The sequence below is a fragment of the Microtus pennsylvanicus genome, chromosome 16, assembly GCF_037038515.1.
Source record: "Microtus pennsylvanicus isolate mMicPen1 chromosome 16, mMicPen1.hap1, whole genome shotgun sequence".
Taxonomy (NCBI): domain Eukaryota; kingdom Metazoa; phylum Chordata; class Mammalia; order Rodentia; family Cricetidae; genus Microtus; species Microtus pennsylvanicus.
Window position 1 is genome coordinate 5,938,092 of NC_134594.1, and position 20,002 is coordinate 5,958,093.

At 45.0% G+C, this 20,002-nt stretch overlaps 1 protein-coding gene and 1 pseudogene across 4 annotated transcripts in view; one reads left to right on the forward strand and one right to left on the reverse strand.

The window, feature by feature from the left end:
- Pld1 (phospholipase D1) overlaps positions 1-18,242 on the forward strand; it is a 200,996-nt gene extending 182,754 nt beyond the window's left edge. For all 4 annotated transcript variants that reach the window (XM_075950991.1, XM_075950995.1, XM_075950992.1 and 1 more), the window contains 3 exons: positions 7,348-7,501; positions 13,802-13,919; positions 15,420-18,242. In XM_075950991.1, the coding sequence (XP_075807106.1) occupies positions 7,348-7,501; positions 13,802-13,919; positions 15,420-15,644 (497 nt within the window). In that variant the 3' untranslated portion in view covers positions 15,645-18,242. The remainder of the gene's footprint in view (positions 1-7,347; positions 7,502-13,801; positions 13,920-15,419) is intronic.
- LOC142836600 (small ribosomal subunit protein eS27-like pseudogene) lies at positions 11,382-11,779 on the reverse strand (annotated as a pseudogene).
- Positions 18,243-20,002: the final 1,760 nt, after the last annotated feature.

The window sequence follows — 20,002 nt, forward strand, 5'->3', positions numbered from 1 at the left end:
GAGACCCTGAAACACTCAGTCTTAATTGGGATGTCTCCATCAGGCCCCTCCCTCTAGGCTCAGGGACCCCTGCAGAAGAGGAGGTGGAAAGATAGTTAAGGGTCAATGGGGATGGAGGACACAAGGACGCAATGATTTCCAGACTCCACAGGACTGATGCATCTGAGTGCACGGAGACACTGGCAGCATGCACTGGCCTGTGCAGGTCTGAGCCAGCTGGGGTCCTAGCACTGACAGGGAAAGTGAACACAAGCCCACAGCCCTAGCCCAGAGCAATTAGTTTTCTCTGGCAGAGTCTCACTGGGCACCTAGTAGACAGCCATCAGTGGCATTTTTGGAGGCACTTTGTCTCATGCTTTGTCAGGACTTTTATTTTAGCTTCTGGTTCCTTTTTCTGAATTTTACAGGTTTTGATTTTGTGATTTCTCCATGTGTAAACGTGTGTCTCTGCATCTGTGCGCGGTGTTTCTTGAGCTTTTTCTTTGGCTTCTGTCCTACTTCGCTTGGTTTTGTTTTATCTTATTTTATTGTTAGCTTTTAAATGTCTGTTTGTCTTCAAATCCGAGGTCGGGTATGGATTGTGGTGGGAGGAGTTGGGTGAAGAGGAACCATAATTAGAATATATGTATGAAAGAGGACTATTTTCAATAAAAGGAAAAATAAAAAAATTACAAATAGGCACAGACATCTGAAACATTTAATATAAAACAAGAGAAAGGAATAGTCATAATTCTTCATGAAACTCTATAGTCTAAACCTGCTGACGTGCAGTGTGGTTTTATTTCAGTCATGTGACTTGTTTATATGAACCATGTAAGCTAATATCTTTTGTTTTTTTAGATCTTAGCATACTTTTATTACATAATTTCCAATTCTATCTTTGTTTATACACTTTTGTCTGCATATCTCACAGGGCCGTTCCTTTCTTTTCAACTGTAACCACTCTCCAATTTGCTCTTTCTATTTTCTCTATGATTGCAAAGGACTGCCCTCTTTTTTGTTAAAAGCATATTCACTTCCAATTTGTTGCTTTCATAGTTTGTTTACCCTGAGGCCTCGGTTGATTCCCCAGTGTAATCCTGGAACTGAGAACATGGACACGTTCAAGGCTGGGGTGTTTCTCTGGGACCTGTCTCCCCCAGTGTGGTGGACACAGGCCTGCAGGTGCATTGGTCCCCTCAGGATCAAACACTGTCCTCTCCAGTCAGAGGGATTGTAGCTCCTCTTTAGGATGAGGGATTTGAAAGTTTTCAGTCTGCTCACCAACCACCTCCTCTAAGTCCCTTCGGAGGTTCTTCAGCAGCAGGCAGGGCGGAGCCTGTGCTCCTGCAGTGTTCTTCAGCTGCTCCCTGCACGGCTACCTACTCCATCACAATTTCCTTCTAGCCAATTCTCAGGAGTGTTGCCTGTGGTTTTTGTCCTGCCTGGTTCCCACAGTTGTCAAGTCCCAAAGAAATCACACAGAGCTCTCCATTAGTTATACACTGGTTGGCCTAGTAGCTCAGACTTCTTATTAACTCTTATAACTTAGATGGGTCCGTTATTCTTGTCTATGTTAGCCACGTGGCTCAGTACTTTATTTGGTGAGGCAATCACATCTTGTTTCTTCTGTGGTTGGGTCATGGCCACATATTGCATCCTCTCTCTGAATTCTCCTGTTCTCCTTGCCCCACCTCTACTTCCTGTCTGGTTGTCCCGCCTATACTTCCTGCCTGGCTACTGGCCAATCAATGCTTATTTAAAATATAATTGACAGCATACAGACCATCGTCCGACGGCACAGGAGTGCCCTCAGTGTGGCGCCCACCAGCTTGTTCCTTCACATCCCCCTTCCTTTTCACCAAATGATTTTTCCTATTTCTTTTCTTTTGGTTCTTGGGACATTTTCTGCTGATGAGAAAATAGAAATTAATTTGTTTGAAAGTAATAATAATAATGTAAAGGGAATAAAAAAATCACAAATGTTAAGGAAGCTATTCACAAAACATTTAATTTTCAAAACACATAAGGAACAGTTGTAGAAGTGGATCTGTGGCTGATGGTGAATGCTGCTCTTGCAGAGGACCTGGGTTCAGTTTCAGCACACACATGGAATGGCTCTCAGGAACTCCACCTCCAGGAGATCTGATGCATCTGGCCTCAGTGGACACCCGTCACACATATACATGCCCCCTCACAGACCACATGTACACATATGCACACACACACACACACACACACACACACACACGTATGCATCACATAATAAAAAATTTAAAACCCTCAAGAAACACCTTCAAATGAAGAATGGCAAACCTCCTAGGAAGCTGGTAGGGGAATTTATAGCAGTGCCAGGAGAGAACACCCAGAGCCATATCTAGAAGACACTCGTGTTTGTTCATATAGGAATGGCACGGTAACAGTTCTTCAAAAGACCTAGATTGGCACAGCCTGATAAACATGAAGAGCACCATCAAGCCTTCCTTGGGGGAGGGAAGGGCACATGCGAGAAGGCACTGAAGAGGTTTGGGGAGGGGTCCTGTTGTCCTTGCCTAGGTGATAGATTCAGTGGTGGTTTATCATTGTTTTGATGTTTGTTTTTTTATACTCTCTTGCATTTTGCTGTGTTTTGAAAATGCCCAGTTTTATGCAGAAATGGTTTTTTAAATGATCTAGGCAATGACTTAATAAAAACAGGTCAGTTCCATATTAGCTAGTGCACAGACACAGCACATATTCGCTATCAGTGATGCAAACTCTGAAGGGTCAGAAGTCTCCTCACTATGCTCTGTGTTCTTCAAAAGGCACCGAGAACCTGTGTCCATTCCATGTACCCCAGATTCCTCCTTCCTCTTCCTCTTATGTAGAAATGAGGAATGCCCCAATCCTGCGACTCCTTTTCTGAATTTGATTTCAGAACACAGGAATATTTAACAGCAAGACTGGAGATAAAATTTGCACTTATCCGAATTTCCCTGTCAGAATTAAGTCCGTCTAAGATCTGTGTATGGGTGTCTCTGTGTGTGAAGTGTGCATGCATGATCACATATGTGTGTATATATGTCTTGTCTATGTGTCTTGACTGTGTGTCACTTTCCACCTCGTATGTTAAGGTGGGGCCCTTGGCTTCCTTGGAGCCTAGCTTGTTGTAGAACATTATTTTAAAGCGTGTTACATTTGTTTATGCTCTGGAACATTTGTTTAACAATGTAAAGATGTGTTACTTTGCCTGTCTAAATCACCTGGTGGTCTAATAAAGAACTGAATGGCTGATAGCGAGGCAGGAGAAAGGATAGGCAGGATTGGCAGGCAGAGAGAATAAATAGAAGAAATGAAGAAAAAAAAGAACAAGGAGAGGAGGCCATCAGGGACCAGCTCCCCAGCCACACAACCAACCACAGAGTAAGGGTGAAAGTAAGATAAAAAGAAGAAAAGGAAAAAGCCCAAAGCTAGATGTAACATGAACGGGACCGGCTTGTTGGGGTTTCTGCCCTGCTCAGTTCCCCACAGCTGGCAAGCCCCAAAGAAAGTCATACAAAGTCTACATTAGGTTATAAACTGATTGGCCCATTAGCTCAGGCTTCTTATTAGCTCTTATGACTTATATTAACCATTATTCTTATCTATTTAGCCATATGGCTTGGTACCTTTTTCAGCTGGCAGGTCACATCCTGCTTCCTCGGTGGTCTGTGCAGGACTGGGAGGAATCAACTTCCTCCTTCCCAGAATTCTCCTGTTCTCATTGCATCATTTCTACTTCCTGTTTGGTTTTCCTGCCTATACTTCCTGCCTGGTCAATCAGCATTTATTTGAAACATGATTGACGGAATATAGACAATTCTCCCGCATCAGCCAGAAGGTAGATGGGTTAACTTAAGAAAAGTTGGCAAGAAACAAGCCAAGCTAAGACCAGGTGTTTATAAGAAAGAATAATATCCACGTGTGATTTATTTGGAAGCTGGGTTGCATGCCCTCCAAAAGAACTAAGAGTAAAAGCAAAGAATAAAAAGCAAATATTTTGGCTCCCAGCATGGGGCCAGAGTAGAAGAAAATCCAACACTAGCTAGTGAGCCTGCTCCAGAAATCACCATTTCTACCTACCGGACACTGGATCGCAGGTGGACCGTCATGCCTGCCCAGCATTTACCTAGGTTCTGGGGACAGGAACTGAGTCCTCATTTTATCACAGCCTGTGTCCCAAGCCACACATGTTCAGCAAGGCAATAATGGAAAACAGAAAAAAATAGAGGAGATTCTTCAATGTGGCCATCTTGGGAAAAGAAGGTAAAGAGACCCAGTGAAGCCCCCGCATTTGTCTTCAGGGTTCTTCACTAAAACTGTGAGGTTTGAATGGAGAGCTAAAATTATGGCCATCTGAGCGTGCTCTCCACCGCGCCAGTGCAGTCCTGCCCAGCACTAACCCATCACGTGGGCTTCACTCTCCTGCTGTGAGGTCCTCTGCTAAGTTGTTACAACTGTGAAACCTCTTGCCAGAAGACAGTTTTTTTTTTTCTCCCAGCATGGGATTTCTGGGGGGAATTCCCATTTCTTTGGCACCCATTGTTTCTCCAGTCTAGTAGTCAGGGTGAGAGACACAAAATCTTGCATTCCTGCCAGGCCTGTTTCCCTGGCTTGTACAGACAGCACCTACTCCGGTCTCTAACATTTCCGCCCACAATGCCAGGAGTGTACTCCCGCCCGCGGGAGTTCAGGGCTGCTGCAATGGGATGGATGGATTCGGGGATAATGGATACATATGTGGGGGTTCCAGTCTGGCTCCCACCCACAGGGTTCTGATCTTGGCTAGAGAAGCACTACCCAATCCTGCAGACCCAGACCCTGAGTGGTCTCTGCTTAGGGCAGGAAGAGAGTGAACTCCCAAAGAAACACAGGGAGTTCCCTTCGTGGCACCTAGGAAGGAATGCTTAAGCTAGACAGAGGGATACAAATGCCACATTCCAGCAAATTTTCCCCACCTGCAGCCCTGGTTGCACCAACACGACTGGCTAAAGATCTGAGCAAGTACAACAACTAAGGCGGAACGAGGAGGGTTCCACACCTGCACAAAGAGCTGCAGGCCACTAAGGAATGCGGATGGTGGGAGAAAGAGTCTCAAAGGATGAACCCCCAGTTAATTACCCAGAACCAAAGGATACATTCAAGTCACACTAAATGGACTAGGCAGTATCATTATATAACAGTATCATTATTGTTACATTTATGTGCATCTATAACAGTTAAAAAGAGGACATAAATTTGAGAAAAGACAATAAGGGGCATGGAAGGGCTGGAAGAAGAAAGGAGAAGAGGGGAAATCATGTGATTATATTTTAGCTGAAAAAAGCTGGCAAACCTCATGGTGTAATGCTAAAGCTAATTAGTGCACATGCATGACTTTCCATGACCCACATTAATCTATTGTGAGCAATCAGGCAATAAGAAAGAGTGCACTGTACACATCTGAAATAAAAGACTCATCCTTGCCAAGGGGAAGTCAACATCCTTGGGGAATTGAGGTTTTATCTCTAGACCAGGCTGGCCTCGAACTCACAGAGGCCTGTCTGCCTCTGCCTCGGGAGTGCTGCGATTAAAAGCCTACGGCACTGGCACTACTGCCCCAACTGAGGTTTCAAAATAGAGGGACGGTGATACCAAGGCTACAGCCTGCCATGCAAGCGGAGGTGGAGGGCTGCAGCCATCGAGGGCAGACTGTAACTCAGATTAGCCACTGGCTGGGAACGCACACCTGGCATTTAACATTCCTTGTGCAACCTGAAGACTAGAAAGACTGTTCTGGTTTTTGTTTTTTTCAAACAAGAACAAAAATCCAACTTCTGTACTGAGTCAGTTGATGTGCCGGTTTTCTCTGAACTCTCCTTCACGAGTCAGTTAGCCAGCTTCCTTTGAGACGCAGGTAGAAACCGGAAGTGTATGAAACAATAAGCACACATTGTTTCATAAACAAGAACGCTCCAGCGTTAACTAGTTCAGAGTCTCCGGATTTTGTTGTAACAGGCTTTCTTGGACTGCCAGCCCCCAAATTATAACATGGAGATTTAATATTAGTTATGAATGTTCAGCCTTATGCTTGTCACACTAGTTCTTATATCTTAATTTAATCTGTTTCTCTTCATCTTTGTTTTTGTCTCTGGGCCTTTTATCTTTCTTTCCTTCTGTGTGTCTACTCTGTGTCTGGCTGCCTGGCGACTTCCTGGCTAACCCTGCTCATCTCCCTCATTCTTTCCTTTCTTCTCTTGTCTCTTCTCTCTTTTCTCTCTGTCTACCACCACCACCCAGCCCTAGCTATTGGCCATTCAGCCTTGTTTTTTTTTTGGCCAATCAGGTGCTGCTTAGTCAGGCAAGGTAAAACAACAACACATCCTTACATAGTTAAACAAATGTAACGCATCTTTTCCTAGTTAAAGGTTTTTGTTTTTTTCTTGAGACAGGGTTTCTCTGTAGCTTTGGAGCCTCTCTGGGAACTAGCTCTTGTAGACCAGGTTAGCCTTAAACTCACAGAGATCTGCCAGCCTCTGTCTCCCAAGCGCCGAGATTAAAGGCGTGCGCCACCACCACCCAGCTCCTTGTTAAAGTTTTATTCCACAATATTTTGTAGGGATTTTTAAATAATTATTTTCATTTATGTGTCCCTGGAGCCGGAAGAAGGCATCAGGTCCTCTGAATCTAGAGTTACAGAATGTTCTGAGCCACTTGACATGGGTGCTAGGAATGAACTTGGTCCCCAGCAAGAGCAGGAAACGTCAGTATCTGCTGAGCCATCTCTCAAACCTGTGGGCATTCTTGTTGGCTCAGCCCTCACGTTAGAAAGATGGCTGTGGATGGATCTTCTAACATCAACATCCAAAGGATGGAAGAGATGGCATAAAGTTCTACTTTCTCAGAAGCCCCTTGGAAGCTTCACGTTGTCTGGAACCATGCCCAGGCCGTCTCCTAATCTACTCACTGATAAAGATGGTGACATTATGATTCTAGGTTGCTTTAAAATGACCAAAGGTCTTGCTTGGGCTAATCCTGAGGAGGCCCCTACCTCCCTAAACGACATCTTTGACAAAATTGGGGTGTTGAGAGTCAGGAAGCATGGGAAAGGGTTGGCCATTGGCAGTGGCTGTTAGAAGTTGTCCTCTAAAAAAAAAAGAAGTTGTCCTCTTAGCCGGGCGGTGGTGGCGCACACCTTTAATCCCAGCACTTGGGAGGCAGAGGCAGGCGGATCTCTGTGAGTTCGAGACCAGCCTGGTCTACAAGAGCTAGTTCCAGGACAGGCTCCAAAACCACAGAGAAACCCTGTCTCGAAAAACAAAACAAAACAAAAAAAAAGAAGATGTCCTCTTCTGTTGTTTCTCCGTTTAGGTTCTGCCAACATCAACGACCGGAGCATGCTGGGCAAGCGAGACAGTGAGATGGCTGTCATAGTGGAGGACACAGAGACAGTCCCCTCAGTCATGGATGGGAAAGAATACCAAGCTGGCTGCTTCGCCCGGGGACTTCGGCTGCAGTGCTTCAGGTGACCCCACAGAGCCACGCTTCTGCTATTATTAGTCCCACAGCCACAGTGGGGCTCAGGGTGACCTCTCCCTTGGCACTTCTGCCATGCCAGATTCTTTTTATCTAGAACAATGTGTCTCAGAATGGAGGATATACGCAGTAGTACTGAAATGATTCTAAATATACACACATGTTTTAATAGCCGGTCCTCTTTATGCATAATAGCGCAAACTACCATTTAAAATGTAATCAATTGAAGGTCAGGCCAGATCGAACCATCTAGGTAGGATTTGTTTAAGTTTTTAAAAGTAGCTTCACATTTTTTTTGTTTGTTTGTTTGTTTTTTCAAGACAGGGTTTCTCTGTGAAACAGTTCTGGTTGTCTTGGAACTCACTCTGTAGAGCAGGCTGGCCTCAAACTCACAGAGATCACCTGCCTCTGCCTCTAAAGTGTTGGGATTAAAGGTGTGCATCACCACCACCTGGAACTTCACTTTTAAAAACCTAAATAGACAGGTCCTTCTGCAGGTAAAGGCACTCCCCACCTAGCCTGAAGACCTGAGTTGAAACCCCTCAGCTCACAAGGAGAAGGGAGAATCTTTGATTTGTCACTCACACGTGGGGACCACATGGCGAAATAGAGACGCAGTTCCCACAAGTTGCCTGCTGACCTCCACCACAGGCACTGTGACATCAGCATCTCCAGGCGCACAAAATGGATTGCAAGGATAGCATAAGCATTGCTAAGAGTATCCTAGTGCTTGCTGGCATCAGATGTAAGTGCGAACACTACATTTCCACAGTTTAAAGAGATTCCAGACCGGAGAGATTTCTGCCCTTCCTCAAGACAGACAGGCCACTGAGGGCTATGACACAGGGACTGTGTGACCCTGGGAGTCAGTGCTGATGTTGGCGCTGGCTCAGGTTCACTGCCATCTTGACAGCCATCTTCCTTCTTCCTTCAGTTCTGGCAGACTTGGCTCCCCAGATAAAGCCTCATTACAGACAAATCCATTCTTTGCTTTCAGTTCCAAGAACTCAGCAGAGGCATGCCTCAAGATACGTCAATACCTTTCCACTGCTTTTACTGTGGATTTGTCACCTTTATTACTAATTGTTTGACCCAGTGAGAATTCTTTCAAACCACTGGCATTACAGAAAAGTGTTGTTGATTATTTTTGTTTAGCAGGGGAGAATTTAAAATTAGTGCCCTGCTAATCACCTCCACTGACTTCCTACTACAGCATACACAGGGAAATAATTATTTCACTTTTTAAGCTGAAAATGTATGTCATGTCCTTTCTGTTGTGGGCGAACCAAAGTATTCTCTTTAGAGTGACGGGCTTCTTTATGTTTTTAAGCGTATACTAATCATAGAGGGACAGGATTCTGCTTTACAACCCATTTTTCCCTTGTAGAAATTTAGCAAATATAAAAAACCAATAAGAAGGTAAATTCATTTGTAATTCCACCATCCAGTGCCAACATTTTTTTAAACTTTATTTTTAAATTGATGCATAAATTGCAAAGATTTTTGGAGTGCTGTGTGATGTGTTTGTATATGTGTTCATTGAGTAATATCTAGATCAGTGTGAGGATCACTTAAATGTTCTACTTCATGTTTAGGAGGTGCCCTGGTGCACATGTGGAGATCAGAGGCCAGCTTCGGGCAGTTAGTTCTCTCCACCCTCCTTGCTGAGGCAGGGGTCTCTATTGTCTCTGCCTTGGTGAATGCTCCAGACCAGCTGGTCTGTGAGCTTCTGGGAGACTTCCCATGTTACTGTCAGAGTGCTGGGATTAAAGACGTGTACCACTGCCTCGGGCTTGCTCCGTGGGTTTTAGAAATCCAGTTCAGGTCCACAGGTTTGCATGGCAAGTCCTTTTCTCATGAACCGTCTCTCCAGCCTGTGCATATGTATCTACTCAAGCCTTGGACCTTTCTTTCTGAGGCGACCATTCCAAACCATTTCTCCTAGCTTCTGGGAACTATATAGTCTACCACCATCCAAAGTGTCCCATGAACCGCACCAGAACTTGTTACTCAGTCTACAGTGACTTAGTTCCCATTGGCCGACCAGGTTTCCGGCCCCTTCCTTGTTGCCCCAGCACTGGTAACCATCATCCTACTCTCTAACATCTATGAGGTCTTGCCCACGTTCCATCTACAAGGTCAAACCATCTCTGTCTTTCAAATCCTGGCTTATTCCTTGATGATCACTAGCTCCATCCCTGTTGCCATAAATGATAGAACTTTTATATGCGATTGAATAACACTAATATGTATGGACGAGCCACATTTCCTTTATTCCCTCATCAGTTGATGGATGCTGAGTTTGTTTCTGCATAACACCATGGGGGTGCAGTTGTCCCTGACATACTGGAATAATCTCTCTGGAGATAACAGGGCTCTCCATTTAATCATCTGATGAACCCCAGGATGGGCTCTCATCCCTAGCAATGTAGTCAGGGTTTGCTCTCCACAGCTCACAGTGTGCTAACAATTTTCAAAGGTGGCATCTAGCATTTTACTTCTCCCCCACACATGTATGAATATATATTGCATCTATTTTTTTTAATAAAAAAACCCAAATTTGAATCTTGCAGGTCCTGAATATTCTTAACATCTAAAGATTTGTGTGTACGTACATACGTGCATGCACATGAATGTGAAAGCCAAAGCATAACTTGGACGAGTTTCACGTTGAGGGTACTGGAGGTCAAATTCAGGTCTTCTGACTTGGAGGCAGTCAACTTTGCCGGCTGAGTCATTAGGCCAGCCCCTGAATATTCTCTTTTCTTTTCTTGTTTTTCCTTTCTTTTTTTCCTTTCTCTTTCATCTTTTTTTCTCCTTCTTTTTGTTTTTTGATTTTTTTTTTGAGATAAGGTTTCTCTGTGTAACAGCCCTGGTTGTCCTGGAACTCACTCTGTAGATCAGGCTGGCCTTGAACTCACAGAGATCCACCTGCCTCTGCCTCTGCCTCCCAAATGCTGGGATTCATGCCTGGCCCCTGAATATTCTTTCTTATTTAAATGCTGCAATGCTTTTCCATGTCAGTGTTGTTCTGTAGCATTTTAATGATTGCATCATACTTCATGTGTGTCTGCCATAGTTCCTTAAAAACATGCTTCGGTGTTTGACACAGCTTTCTTGCCGATGTAAAAATGGTAGGTATTTTTGTTTGTTTGCTTATTTCTTATGTGAGCAAGAACAGTGCCAATTCTTCTCAGTCAAAGGAAGCTGCATCTGCCCCCAGATTTCTTCTTAGGTCGCTAACAATTTAATGGGCTCTTTCCTTCTATTTTTTCAGTGTCTCTTACAGTAGTTAATCTTTGCCAATTTTTAATTTCAATATTTTGTGATTTTTAAGATTTTTTTAAAAATGTGTTTATTAGTCAAGAATACTTGCTCTTTTGTGAGTTTGCACTCCTTTATGACACTGCTATCGCTGCCCATGTGACTCTCCTCCCATTTCTGTTACATCACACTGAGAGTCTGTTTTCTTACACACCAGTGTGTCATCATTTTCATTTTCGTGGCCTCAGCTTTACTGTTACAGTATGGTCTCACGGCTTCCTCAGTGTAGCATGCTGTCTGTCTATCCAGATCTAGAGATATATATGGAATAGAATGAATCTCTTCACCTGGCTGTTATTTATTTATTTATATGCAGAGTCTCATTCTGTAGCCCAGGCTAGTGGCCTGAAATTCACTGTGTATACCAGGCTGTTCTTGAACTTGCAGCCATCCTCCTGACTCTGTTTACATGTTGTATTCCTGTCCATAAGCCAGGTCCTCTCACTCCTCTGTCTGATGTCATCAGTGAGGTGTCCTCTCATTCTTTTTTTTTGAACTTGTCTATAATTAAAACTTTATTGAAAAACTGACACCACAATAGGAGATCACTGTTGTATACTTTATAAAATCAAACACAGTTACATTGTCTTGGTAGAGTCACTAAACTTGATAAGGCTTTCTGTGAAAAACGCAAACTCAGGAACTTGTATAGATGTTTAGTGTTGCTTTCTCCTAAATGAACAGCCTTCTGTGAGCCTGGCTTTTCCTCCTGTGGGCTGGCACAGCGCTGTTGAACAACCTACACAAAGAACCACTGAGCATGGCTGAAAACTGTAGTAATCTTGTAGCAGCCTGGACATTTCACATCCATGAAGTAAGAATCTGGGCTCTGAACCAGCCGTTTCTTCTTATGTTTCTTCTTTTCGTCTTCCAAGGAAGGGTGTAAAAGGTCTCTGGCCAGAGGCATGGTGACGGCTCGGCCAGCACCGACTCTGCAGATCTCCGAGGTCTGTCCTCTCATTCTTTAACACCAACACAAGTCTTTATACGGCCCGTGTTCCAGTTGTTCTGTAGTTAGCAGAGACCTCTGCTGTTTGCTGAGTTCATATGAGAAAAGCTTCGTGGACGCTCCAGTGCTTACTCCCAAAGCAGAGTCTCCTGAAGTAGTCAACTGCTGGAAATGCTTTCTTATCTACAGATGCTTTAAAGAACGATGGTTATTATGCTTTCTTAATATGGCTTCTGAATCTTATCTTTTTTCTTCTTGGTGTTTTCTCGCTATTACATATGATCTCTTGATTATGATCAGTTTCGATGATATCTTCACGTATGACTTCCTATGTCAGGCATTCACAGAGATCTGAGAAAGAATTTGTATTCTATTAGTGGCAGGTGGACCTGCTGGGAATAAAAGTGACATAAGAACAAAGCAGGTGAGGACAGTGGGGAAGTGCCAGACTTCCCAGTGTCACCTGCAGGGGCAGACGTGGGGGCTTCAGAAGGACTCACAGACAGAGCTTAGTCTGAGTCTTTAAACATCGCAGCTACTTTGTCTGGACTCAGTGTGGCGGTTTTTGTTTTATTCTATATTTTATTTTGTCATGTTTGGTTGTTTTCTATTAGAAGCTTGTTCTTTTCTAATGAAAGACAGAAGGGGCGTGGATCCAGAGGGGAGGGGAGGAGAAGTGCGGGGGGGGGGGGGAGCTGGGAGGAGTAGAAAAGGGAGAATTACAACCAGGATACATTGTAGAGAAAAGAGTCTACTGTCCATAAAAAAGGAAAATGAGAACAACAGAAAGCAAAATGGTTGCATCTGGAGCTGGTAAGCCAGCCACATCCATCTCCCCCTTTCAGAACACACCATCTCCCATTTGTGACAACTGCAGTGACCTCTTCTTGCCAGTGCTGACAATTCGCTCATTCACCAAATTTAACTATGTAAAGAGAAGTCATGTTTTTCTTATTCATTTCGTTTCTATATTCAAGAGTTGAGCATAGTGCTTGACCCAAGGAATGGGAAGGAAGATAAAAGGGAAGGCAGAGTAGGATCAAAATGGAGTGGGGAGTGTAGGAGAAGTGGGGGGGCTGATGGAGTGGGGGGGTGTAGGAGAAGTGGGGGGGCTGATGGAGTGGGGAGTGTAGGAGAAGTGGGGGGGCTGATGGAGTGGGGGGTGTAGGAGAAGTGGAGGGGGGCTGATGGAGTGGGGAGTGTAGGAGAAGTGGGGGGCTGAGGGAGTGGGGGGTGTAGGAGAAGTGGGGGGGCTGGTGGAGTGGGGAGTGTAGGAGAAGTGGGGGGCTGAGGGAGTGGGGAGTGTAGGAGAAGTGGGGGGCTGATGGAGTGGGGAGTGTAGGAGAAGTGGGGGGGCTGATGGAGTGGGCAGTGTAGGAGAAACCGGGGGGCTGATAGAGTGGGGAGTGTAGGAGAAGTGGGGGGGGGCTGATGGAGTGGGGAGTGTAGGAGAAGTGGAGGGGGGCTGATGGAGTGGGGAGTGTAGGAGAAGTGGGGGGCTGATGGAGTGGGGGGTGTAGGAGAAGTGGGGGGCTGATGGAGTGGGGGTGTAGGAGAAGTGGGGGGGCTGAGGGAGTGGGGGATGTGGGAGAAGTGGGGGGGCTGATGGAGTGGGGAGTGTGGGAGAAACGGGGAGAGAAATGGAAGGTCACATCCCGTGGAGGCAGTGTGTCTTTACCTCTTACAGCTCTATGAGCTACAACAGGCTTCTGTGGTCTCTCCTGCTTTGATTCCTTTGTCTGTAAAATGGGCATGATTACAGATGGGCTTTAGTGAGATAATCTTTGGAGAGGGCTCTTCACATTGCCTGCTGGCCAGTGTTTGGGTGCTAACCTTAATGGTCAAGGGTCTGGCCATGTTGCAAAGATTCTTTTAGAACAAAAGGAGGTTTTAATGGGTTTCATGGCTTCTTTGTCTTCCTTTGGGAAGATCTCTGTCTCTGTGGGTGATCTGCCTTGCTGCTGTCTCTGGGAACTTCCCATTTCCATCACCCATTTGAAGGCTCTTGTATTTCAGGCTTGTTCTTGGCTATCTTTCTGATCCAAGTGAGGACCTTCAGGATCCTGTAAGTGACAAATTCTTCAAGGAGATTTGGGTTTCGACAGCAGCTCGGAATGCTACCATTTATGACAAGGTGAGGTTTACTCCCCCCCTCCGCCCTTTTTTTGTTCATTCTCATCACAATTTTACTGAGACAGATAGAATATTATTAGTATTAAATAATCAGTGTACCTCCATGTTGTAAAGCTATCTCTTTGTAGACACTGAAATACAACGATCAAAGGGCTAGGGATGTAACTTAGTGGTTGGGTCCTTGCCTAGCATGCCCAAGGCCCTGGGTTATCACTTAGAAGAGGCCTTAGTGACATCCTGTCCACCATAGGATGGACTCTCATCAAGAGCATCATGAGCACATGACTAAGCAGCCTTTGAAGGTGTTTAGTGACAGAGAGAAGATAGGTCGATAGGATCCAAAGATGAACACACAGGTACTCAACCCATCTCAGTTGGTTACCCATATGAACTGTGTGGTAGCTTGGTTCTCCCAAGCCTTCCTTTCTTCCTTGCGGTTATTAAGGGGTTAAGTGTTGTTTGATGGTGGATAGGTCACCTCAGATTTGTTGACCATCTGGGTGAGAAGTTGGGTAAGAATATGTCCTCCTTCGGGTCTCCTAGAGCCCCTTCTGGACAGACATCTTCTTAGTGGGGCAGAATGTTGCAAACCCATCGTACTGCCTGTTCAGCCCCTGAAATTGGGGAGAAACAGAGAGAAAAGACATTTTGGTCACAATGGGATAAACCTGCCCATGACCCTGTGGAATTATGTCTCTTGGCTACGGGAATGATGCTGAGTCTGTGGATTCCTGTCCTCATTTTTATCCAATGCCTTCTGAAATATGCAGGGTAAACTGCTGTGGTGTCTGGATTGTATTTCAGTCAGCAAAGTGTTAGATGCTAACGACTGTTAACACTAATCAAACTTGCAATTTACCCGGCAGACAGGAATCTCCAGTGAAACTCAGGGATGGTCATTTTAGCATTTCCTCCCAGCATGCATTCCTCACTGCCAGCTTGTCTTTATTCTGTGGCTAATGAGCTCTAGAGACGATAAAATGAGAATGTGGCTGTGGGCTTTTGAAATGGAAAGAAGTCTCACAGTGTCTTTGTAGCATAAAAAAAAAAACAGCAACTATACTCAGGTGGTGGTGGTGCAGCCCTTTAATCCCAGTACTTGGGAGGCAGAGGCAGGTGGATTTCTTTGAGTTTGAGGCCAGCCTGGTCTACAGTGCTAGTTCCAGGACATCTAGGGCTGTTACACAGAAAAACCCTGTCTCAAGGAAACCAAAGCAGAAACAAAAGCAGCAACTATGGTTGGTTATTTGAAATCAGGACTTACTACATAGCCCAGATGGTTTTAAGCTTATGATTCTCCTGCCTCAGCTCCCATGTGCTGGAGATTACAGGCAGGCATGTGCCACTACGCCCAGATGTAAACAGTAACCCTTTGGCCTGTGCTTTGGCATAAAATTGTTTCATAAAGCAAAGCTTTCGCCTGTGGGAATGAATCTCTTCCATAAGGTCCGTGTACTTGCTTTTAAATAAGTAACTCCGTTTCCAATTTGCCTTTTAACAGGTGTTCCGTTGCCTCCCAAATGACGAAGTGCACAACCTAATGCAGCTGAGAGACTTCATAAGCAAGCCCATATTGGCAAAAGATGACCCCATTCGTGCCGAGGAAGAACTGAGAAAGATCCGAGGCTTCTTGGTGCAGTTCCCATTTTATTTCTTATCTGAGGAAAACCTGCTGCCTTCTGTCGGAACCAAAGAAGCCATTGTGCCCATGGAGGTTTGGACTTAAGACAGACTTCTTTGCAACCCAAGGACTTCCAGTGAGGAGACCGCATTGCATATGGTGTCCTCCCAAGGGCCTCACAGCCAAAGTCAGGTCTGACGCACTCCTGGGACCAACCCACTGGACTCTCTAGAGAGGCGGAGTGGGACAGTGATCACGTTGGTGGAAGGACACTCGGCACAAGCAAGCCTTCATTATGCCTCCTGCCTGTCCTTGAGGAAAGTGGTTATGTTCTTGTTGGTAGTGTTGTTCAAACAATACCAAACACAGATATCAAAACCCATCTCCTTTGCTAATGAGAACCTGCCTGTAACTGGGATGCAAGTTGCCAAAAGTTACCTGATTCTCTTGTTCTCCTCTGATGCTCATCTATGTAGCTGGGGCCCAGCAGACATGCCCTCAGCTTGTCCATACAGCCCTGTTTAAGAGATTGTTTATCAGGGAAAAGTGTGGAGAGTCACTTCAGAGTCCTCAAGATTCTAGATGAGGCTGTATCCTTCTGGTTCTGATGTGAGGGTATAACTAAGCCAAGAAGTTGCTTTTCGTTCCTTTTCAGTCACTGTTAAGACAAAACAGGTTTTGCCTAGGTACCACCATTAGGCACTTCTGAGGAGAGCAACGGTGAATCTTGACAACAGGAAGGCATTAAATTCCAATGCTGAACAAGAGGTTTCCCTTGGTTTCCAAAGATACTACCAAGTTGTATCCTTGTCGTTGAGCCCATCTGATAAAATCTGTAAACATGTGCAAAGTATGCCAAAACATAGCAACCAGATAAACACAGAGAGAATCTCCAAGGCGTCAGTGGGAATCCAGTTCAGATAAAGGACAAGCTTCTCCGTTTATAGAATCCCTGTTCTACTTAGCCACTGGATTGACCAAAAAGCTGGATTTCTCCATAACCAACCCAGTGGATGAAATTAGCCTTCCAGAAGAATCAGAGGCGTCATAATGCCTTCCAGCTAAGAAGCAGGAGGCTGCCCTTATTTACCCTTCTGTTCTCCCACCATGACTTCTTTAGGGGAAAAGTGCTAGGTTATAAAAATGAGTGACTTTGCTTACACTGAGAACTGATACAATAACATTCCAATACGACTTCCACAGAAACTGCAGTCCCCGTGTGAAATCTGGATATCCACTTTCCCTTTCAGAGGGTATGGTGTCCTTTAGAGACCAAATTTTTGAGTTCCTTTCACATTCTAGGAGCATCTATGGATTCCTGGAAGCCTAGGGTCCTTTGGCGGTCCTCTTCAAAGCAACTCCTGACCCATGTTTTGTTGAATGAATGTGCTGGTTTGAAAGATGACACAGGACCACAAAGCCAGTTCTATGGGTTAGTAACGGAGTGACACTCACATCAAGGGAGGATGGGAACATTCCACAAATGAGGTGGGATTCGTAATCAACATTGAAAATGAATATGTTTTTATGAATAAATAAATTCTTATATGGCCAAGGATGGTGACTATACAGATAAAGATAAGATTACATTTAAAATATTCAATGTGCATGGAATACTTAAAGATTTATTGTATTTTAATTAAAAAAAATCTTAAAGACGTTAAAGTAGGTAACCAACTGCTCTTGGTTTTGTATACAATGTTCTCATAAGAACATAAAGAACCAGTAAGGGCCCCAAATAAATCATCTACTTTGACCCTTTCCCATTGTATAGATGAGGGAACTGAGACTTGTATTGGAGGAAGGGATGATGTAAGCCACCCAACATATGTGCAATAGGCTTCTGTAGCCAGTGCCAGCCTCTCATAGCCTCACGGCTACCCCGAACTGAGGACATGCAACCCGCTGTTCTGAATCCTGTGGTCTGGGTTTATTTGCCTCTGCCTGCTACAATGGGAGCCACACATAGCAGGAACTTTGTGGGTTCTTTAGTCTTCAGACCCTGAAATCGTGCCCAATGCAAAGAGGGTGCCAACAAATGTTTGCGGAGTGAATGCGATATAGAAGAAGGAGCCAATGAAAACCACACTGAATCTTCCTGCTTGTAAACTTCTGTGGCAAGTTTTCCCACTGGATCTTCTCAAAGATGAGATGCTTACCTGCAAAGACATTTACATGGAGGGGCCTTGTGGGAAATTCAAGTGTGATGAATACCTTCCTGTGGTAACTGTTTACAGAGTCCAACCATCTACCAAGATGCACAGGACATGGGCATGAGCTCGACCACAAGCTCATTGCCTGCCATTCTTGGACACCACTACTGCCTTCTAGAACTACAGCGCCATATCTGATAAAGACTTTAAAATGTTAATAGTCTGTGTCTTGAGAAGCTGCTTCAGATCTGCTCAGCGTTTCAGATTAACCACAATCTCTTGAAATGCCCATCAGTGCCCACCTAATGTTCTGCCAGTCTCTGTCATAACCTTTGTTTTCAAGAGGCCAAAAAGTCTATTGTTAAAAGAAGTGAAGAGTAGGTGCTTGTGGGAGCTGCTGTGCCCACGCACCAAGCTTAGTGCTGTGGTAGCAAGTGGGGTACAGCAATTCCCTTCAAATCAATGGGGTGGTCTTAATCCTGAGCCACAGCGCAGCACAGAGCAGCTGAAGGGATTTATGGTGAAATAAAAATATTTGTTTTTAAAGTGCTTTTCAAAGAGGATTTTGTCAGTAGGCGATCACGTTGTGGAGCGTTCATTTGTGATGTAAGGACTTGGGTAAGAACATGATATAGTTGTACTCTATCCCGAATGAACAGAGCTTGAAGGCATTTGCCAGTATGCGCTGAGAGTCGCTTTCCTGTAGAGCTGGTAAAGTACCTGTTGTATGAGCACAAGGGCCTGAGCATGGGCTTCTGGCAGCTATGCAAGAAATGGCTTTCATCTGTAACCAGAGCTAGCACCATGCGGAGGAGACAAGTGGGTGGGTGCCAAGGCTGTCAGCCAGCCACTCAGCTCATTCCACAAACTCTGAATTCAGTAAGAGAGCCTGTTTCAAAACGGAAGGCAGAGAGCAAAAGGGAAGGAAGGCGCTTCAGTGTTAGCTTCCGTACTTCCAGACCCGCACACACACGCACCTTTTCATGAACGCATACACAAAGTCTACATTGATTTTGAATTATTGTAGGTCAGTCTACAGAGTCATAGATGTTATCCCGACATTTTCACACACAGGCATCATTATCCTTAGTTCTCCTTTGTTCCCCTCCCCCCCCGTCTCCCATCATTCCCCAGTGCCCTCTACTTCTTCCTTTCAGAGTCTGCAGTTCTTCCTACAAGCATTCCTTATCCCTAACCAGAACTCTCCTTTTTAAAAAAGATTTATGCTTTTTTATTTATATGTATGTATCTTGGAACATGTGCCATTTGTGTGTGCACCTGTGGAGGCCAGAAGAGGGCACTGGATTCTCAGGAGCTAGAGTTACAGGTGTTTTGTGAGCAGCTTCCTCCTATGAGAAAACCATTTTAGATGAGAGGAAAGTTCCCTGGAAATGGAAATCAGGCCTGTTGCTAATCTACTTAGACAACACAAGTCCAGGATCAGGGGCCTGCCATGGCCAGAGTCTAGTCAGGGGCCCGGTCTAGTCAGTGAGAACATTGCCACCTTGTCACCACGTGACCCCTTCTTGGTGTAAGCCAGGGACTGGGTCAGAAGAGGGAAGGAAGGACAGAGAAAGAGAGAGCTGTTTGGCACAAGCCCATCACCCTTATGACTTCTAACTAAGGACCCCCAAAGACCCATCTCCAGCCATCACACTAAAGGCTAAAGGTTAGGGGTTCAGCAGAAGAATTTGGGGGAAAGGGTGCAAGCATTCGATGTAGAACAAACTTCTGAACTCAATCATGTTTAGCTCCAACAATCACTATTTTAACCCGGGCTGTTGCTCTTGTCCCTCCTCACGTCAGGATTGGCAATGTTAGTGTTTCATTTGCTGTCACCCTCTGTGAAAGAGGTGGGAGGACCCTTCATGTCCCCTCAGCTCCCTCTACCCTCTCTTCCGTGAAATGAGGGAGAAAAAGGATTTTGTGGGAGCTCATGAGTGTATCTTCATTTCCTTAGAAGTCTGTCTGAGGTCCGTGACTCTTGGCAGTTGGTAATCTGAAGTGAGCTGACCCAGCCCTCAGTCTGGAAATTGAATCTGGAAGAGTTCTGGGAAAGAGGCTCAGAGGGTCTGACACAGAATAAAGCCCCCTCTGTGTGTGTGCACATGCGTGCACATGCGTGCACATGCGTGCACATGCATGTATTCAGGAGTACTCACTAACCCATGTGTGCACATGTAAGATGTCTTATTCTATTGCCCTCTGCTGTTTTTCGTTCCTTTATTTCTTTGTTTGTAGACAGGGTCTCTCTGGAGCTGGGCTTGCCATTTTGGCTAGCGTGGCTGGTCAGTGGGCTCCAAAAAGCCA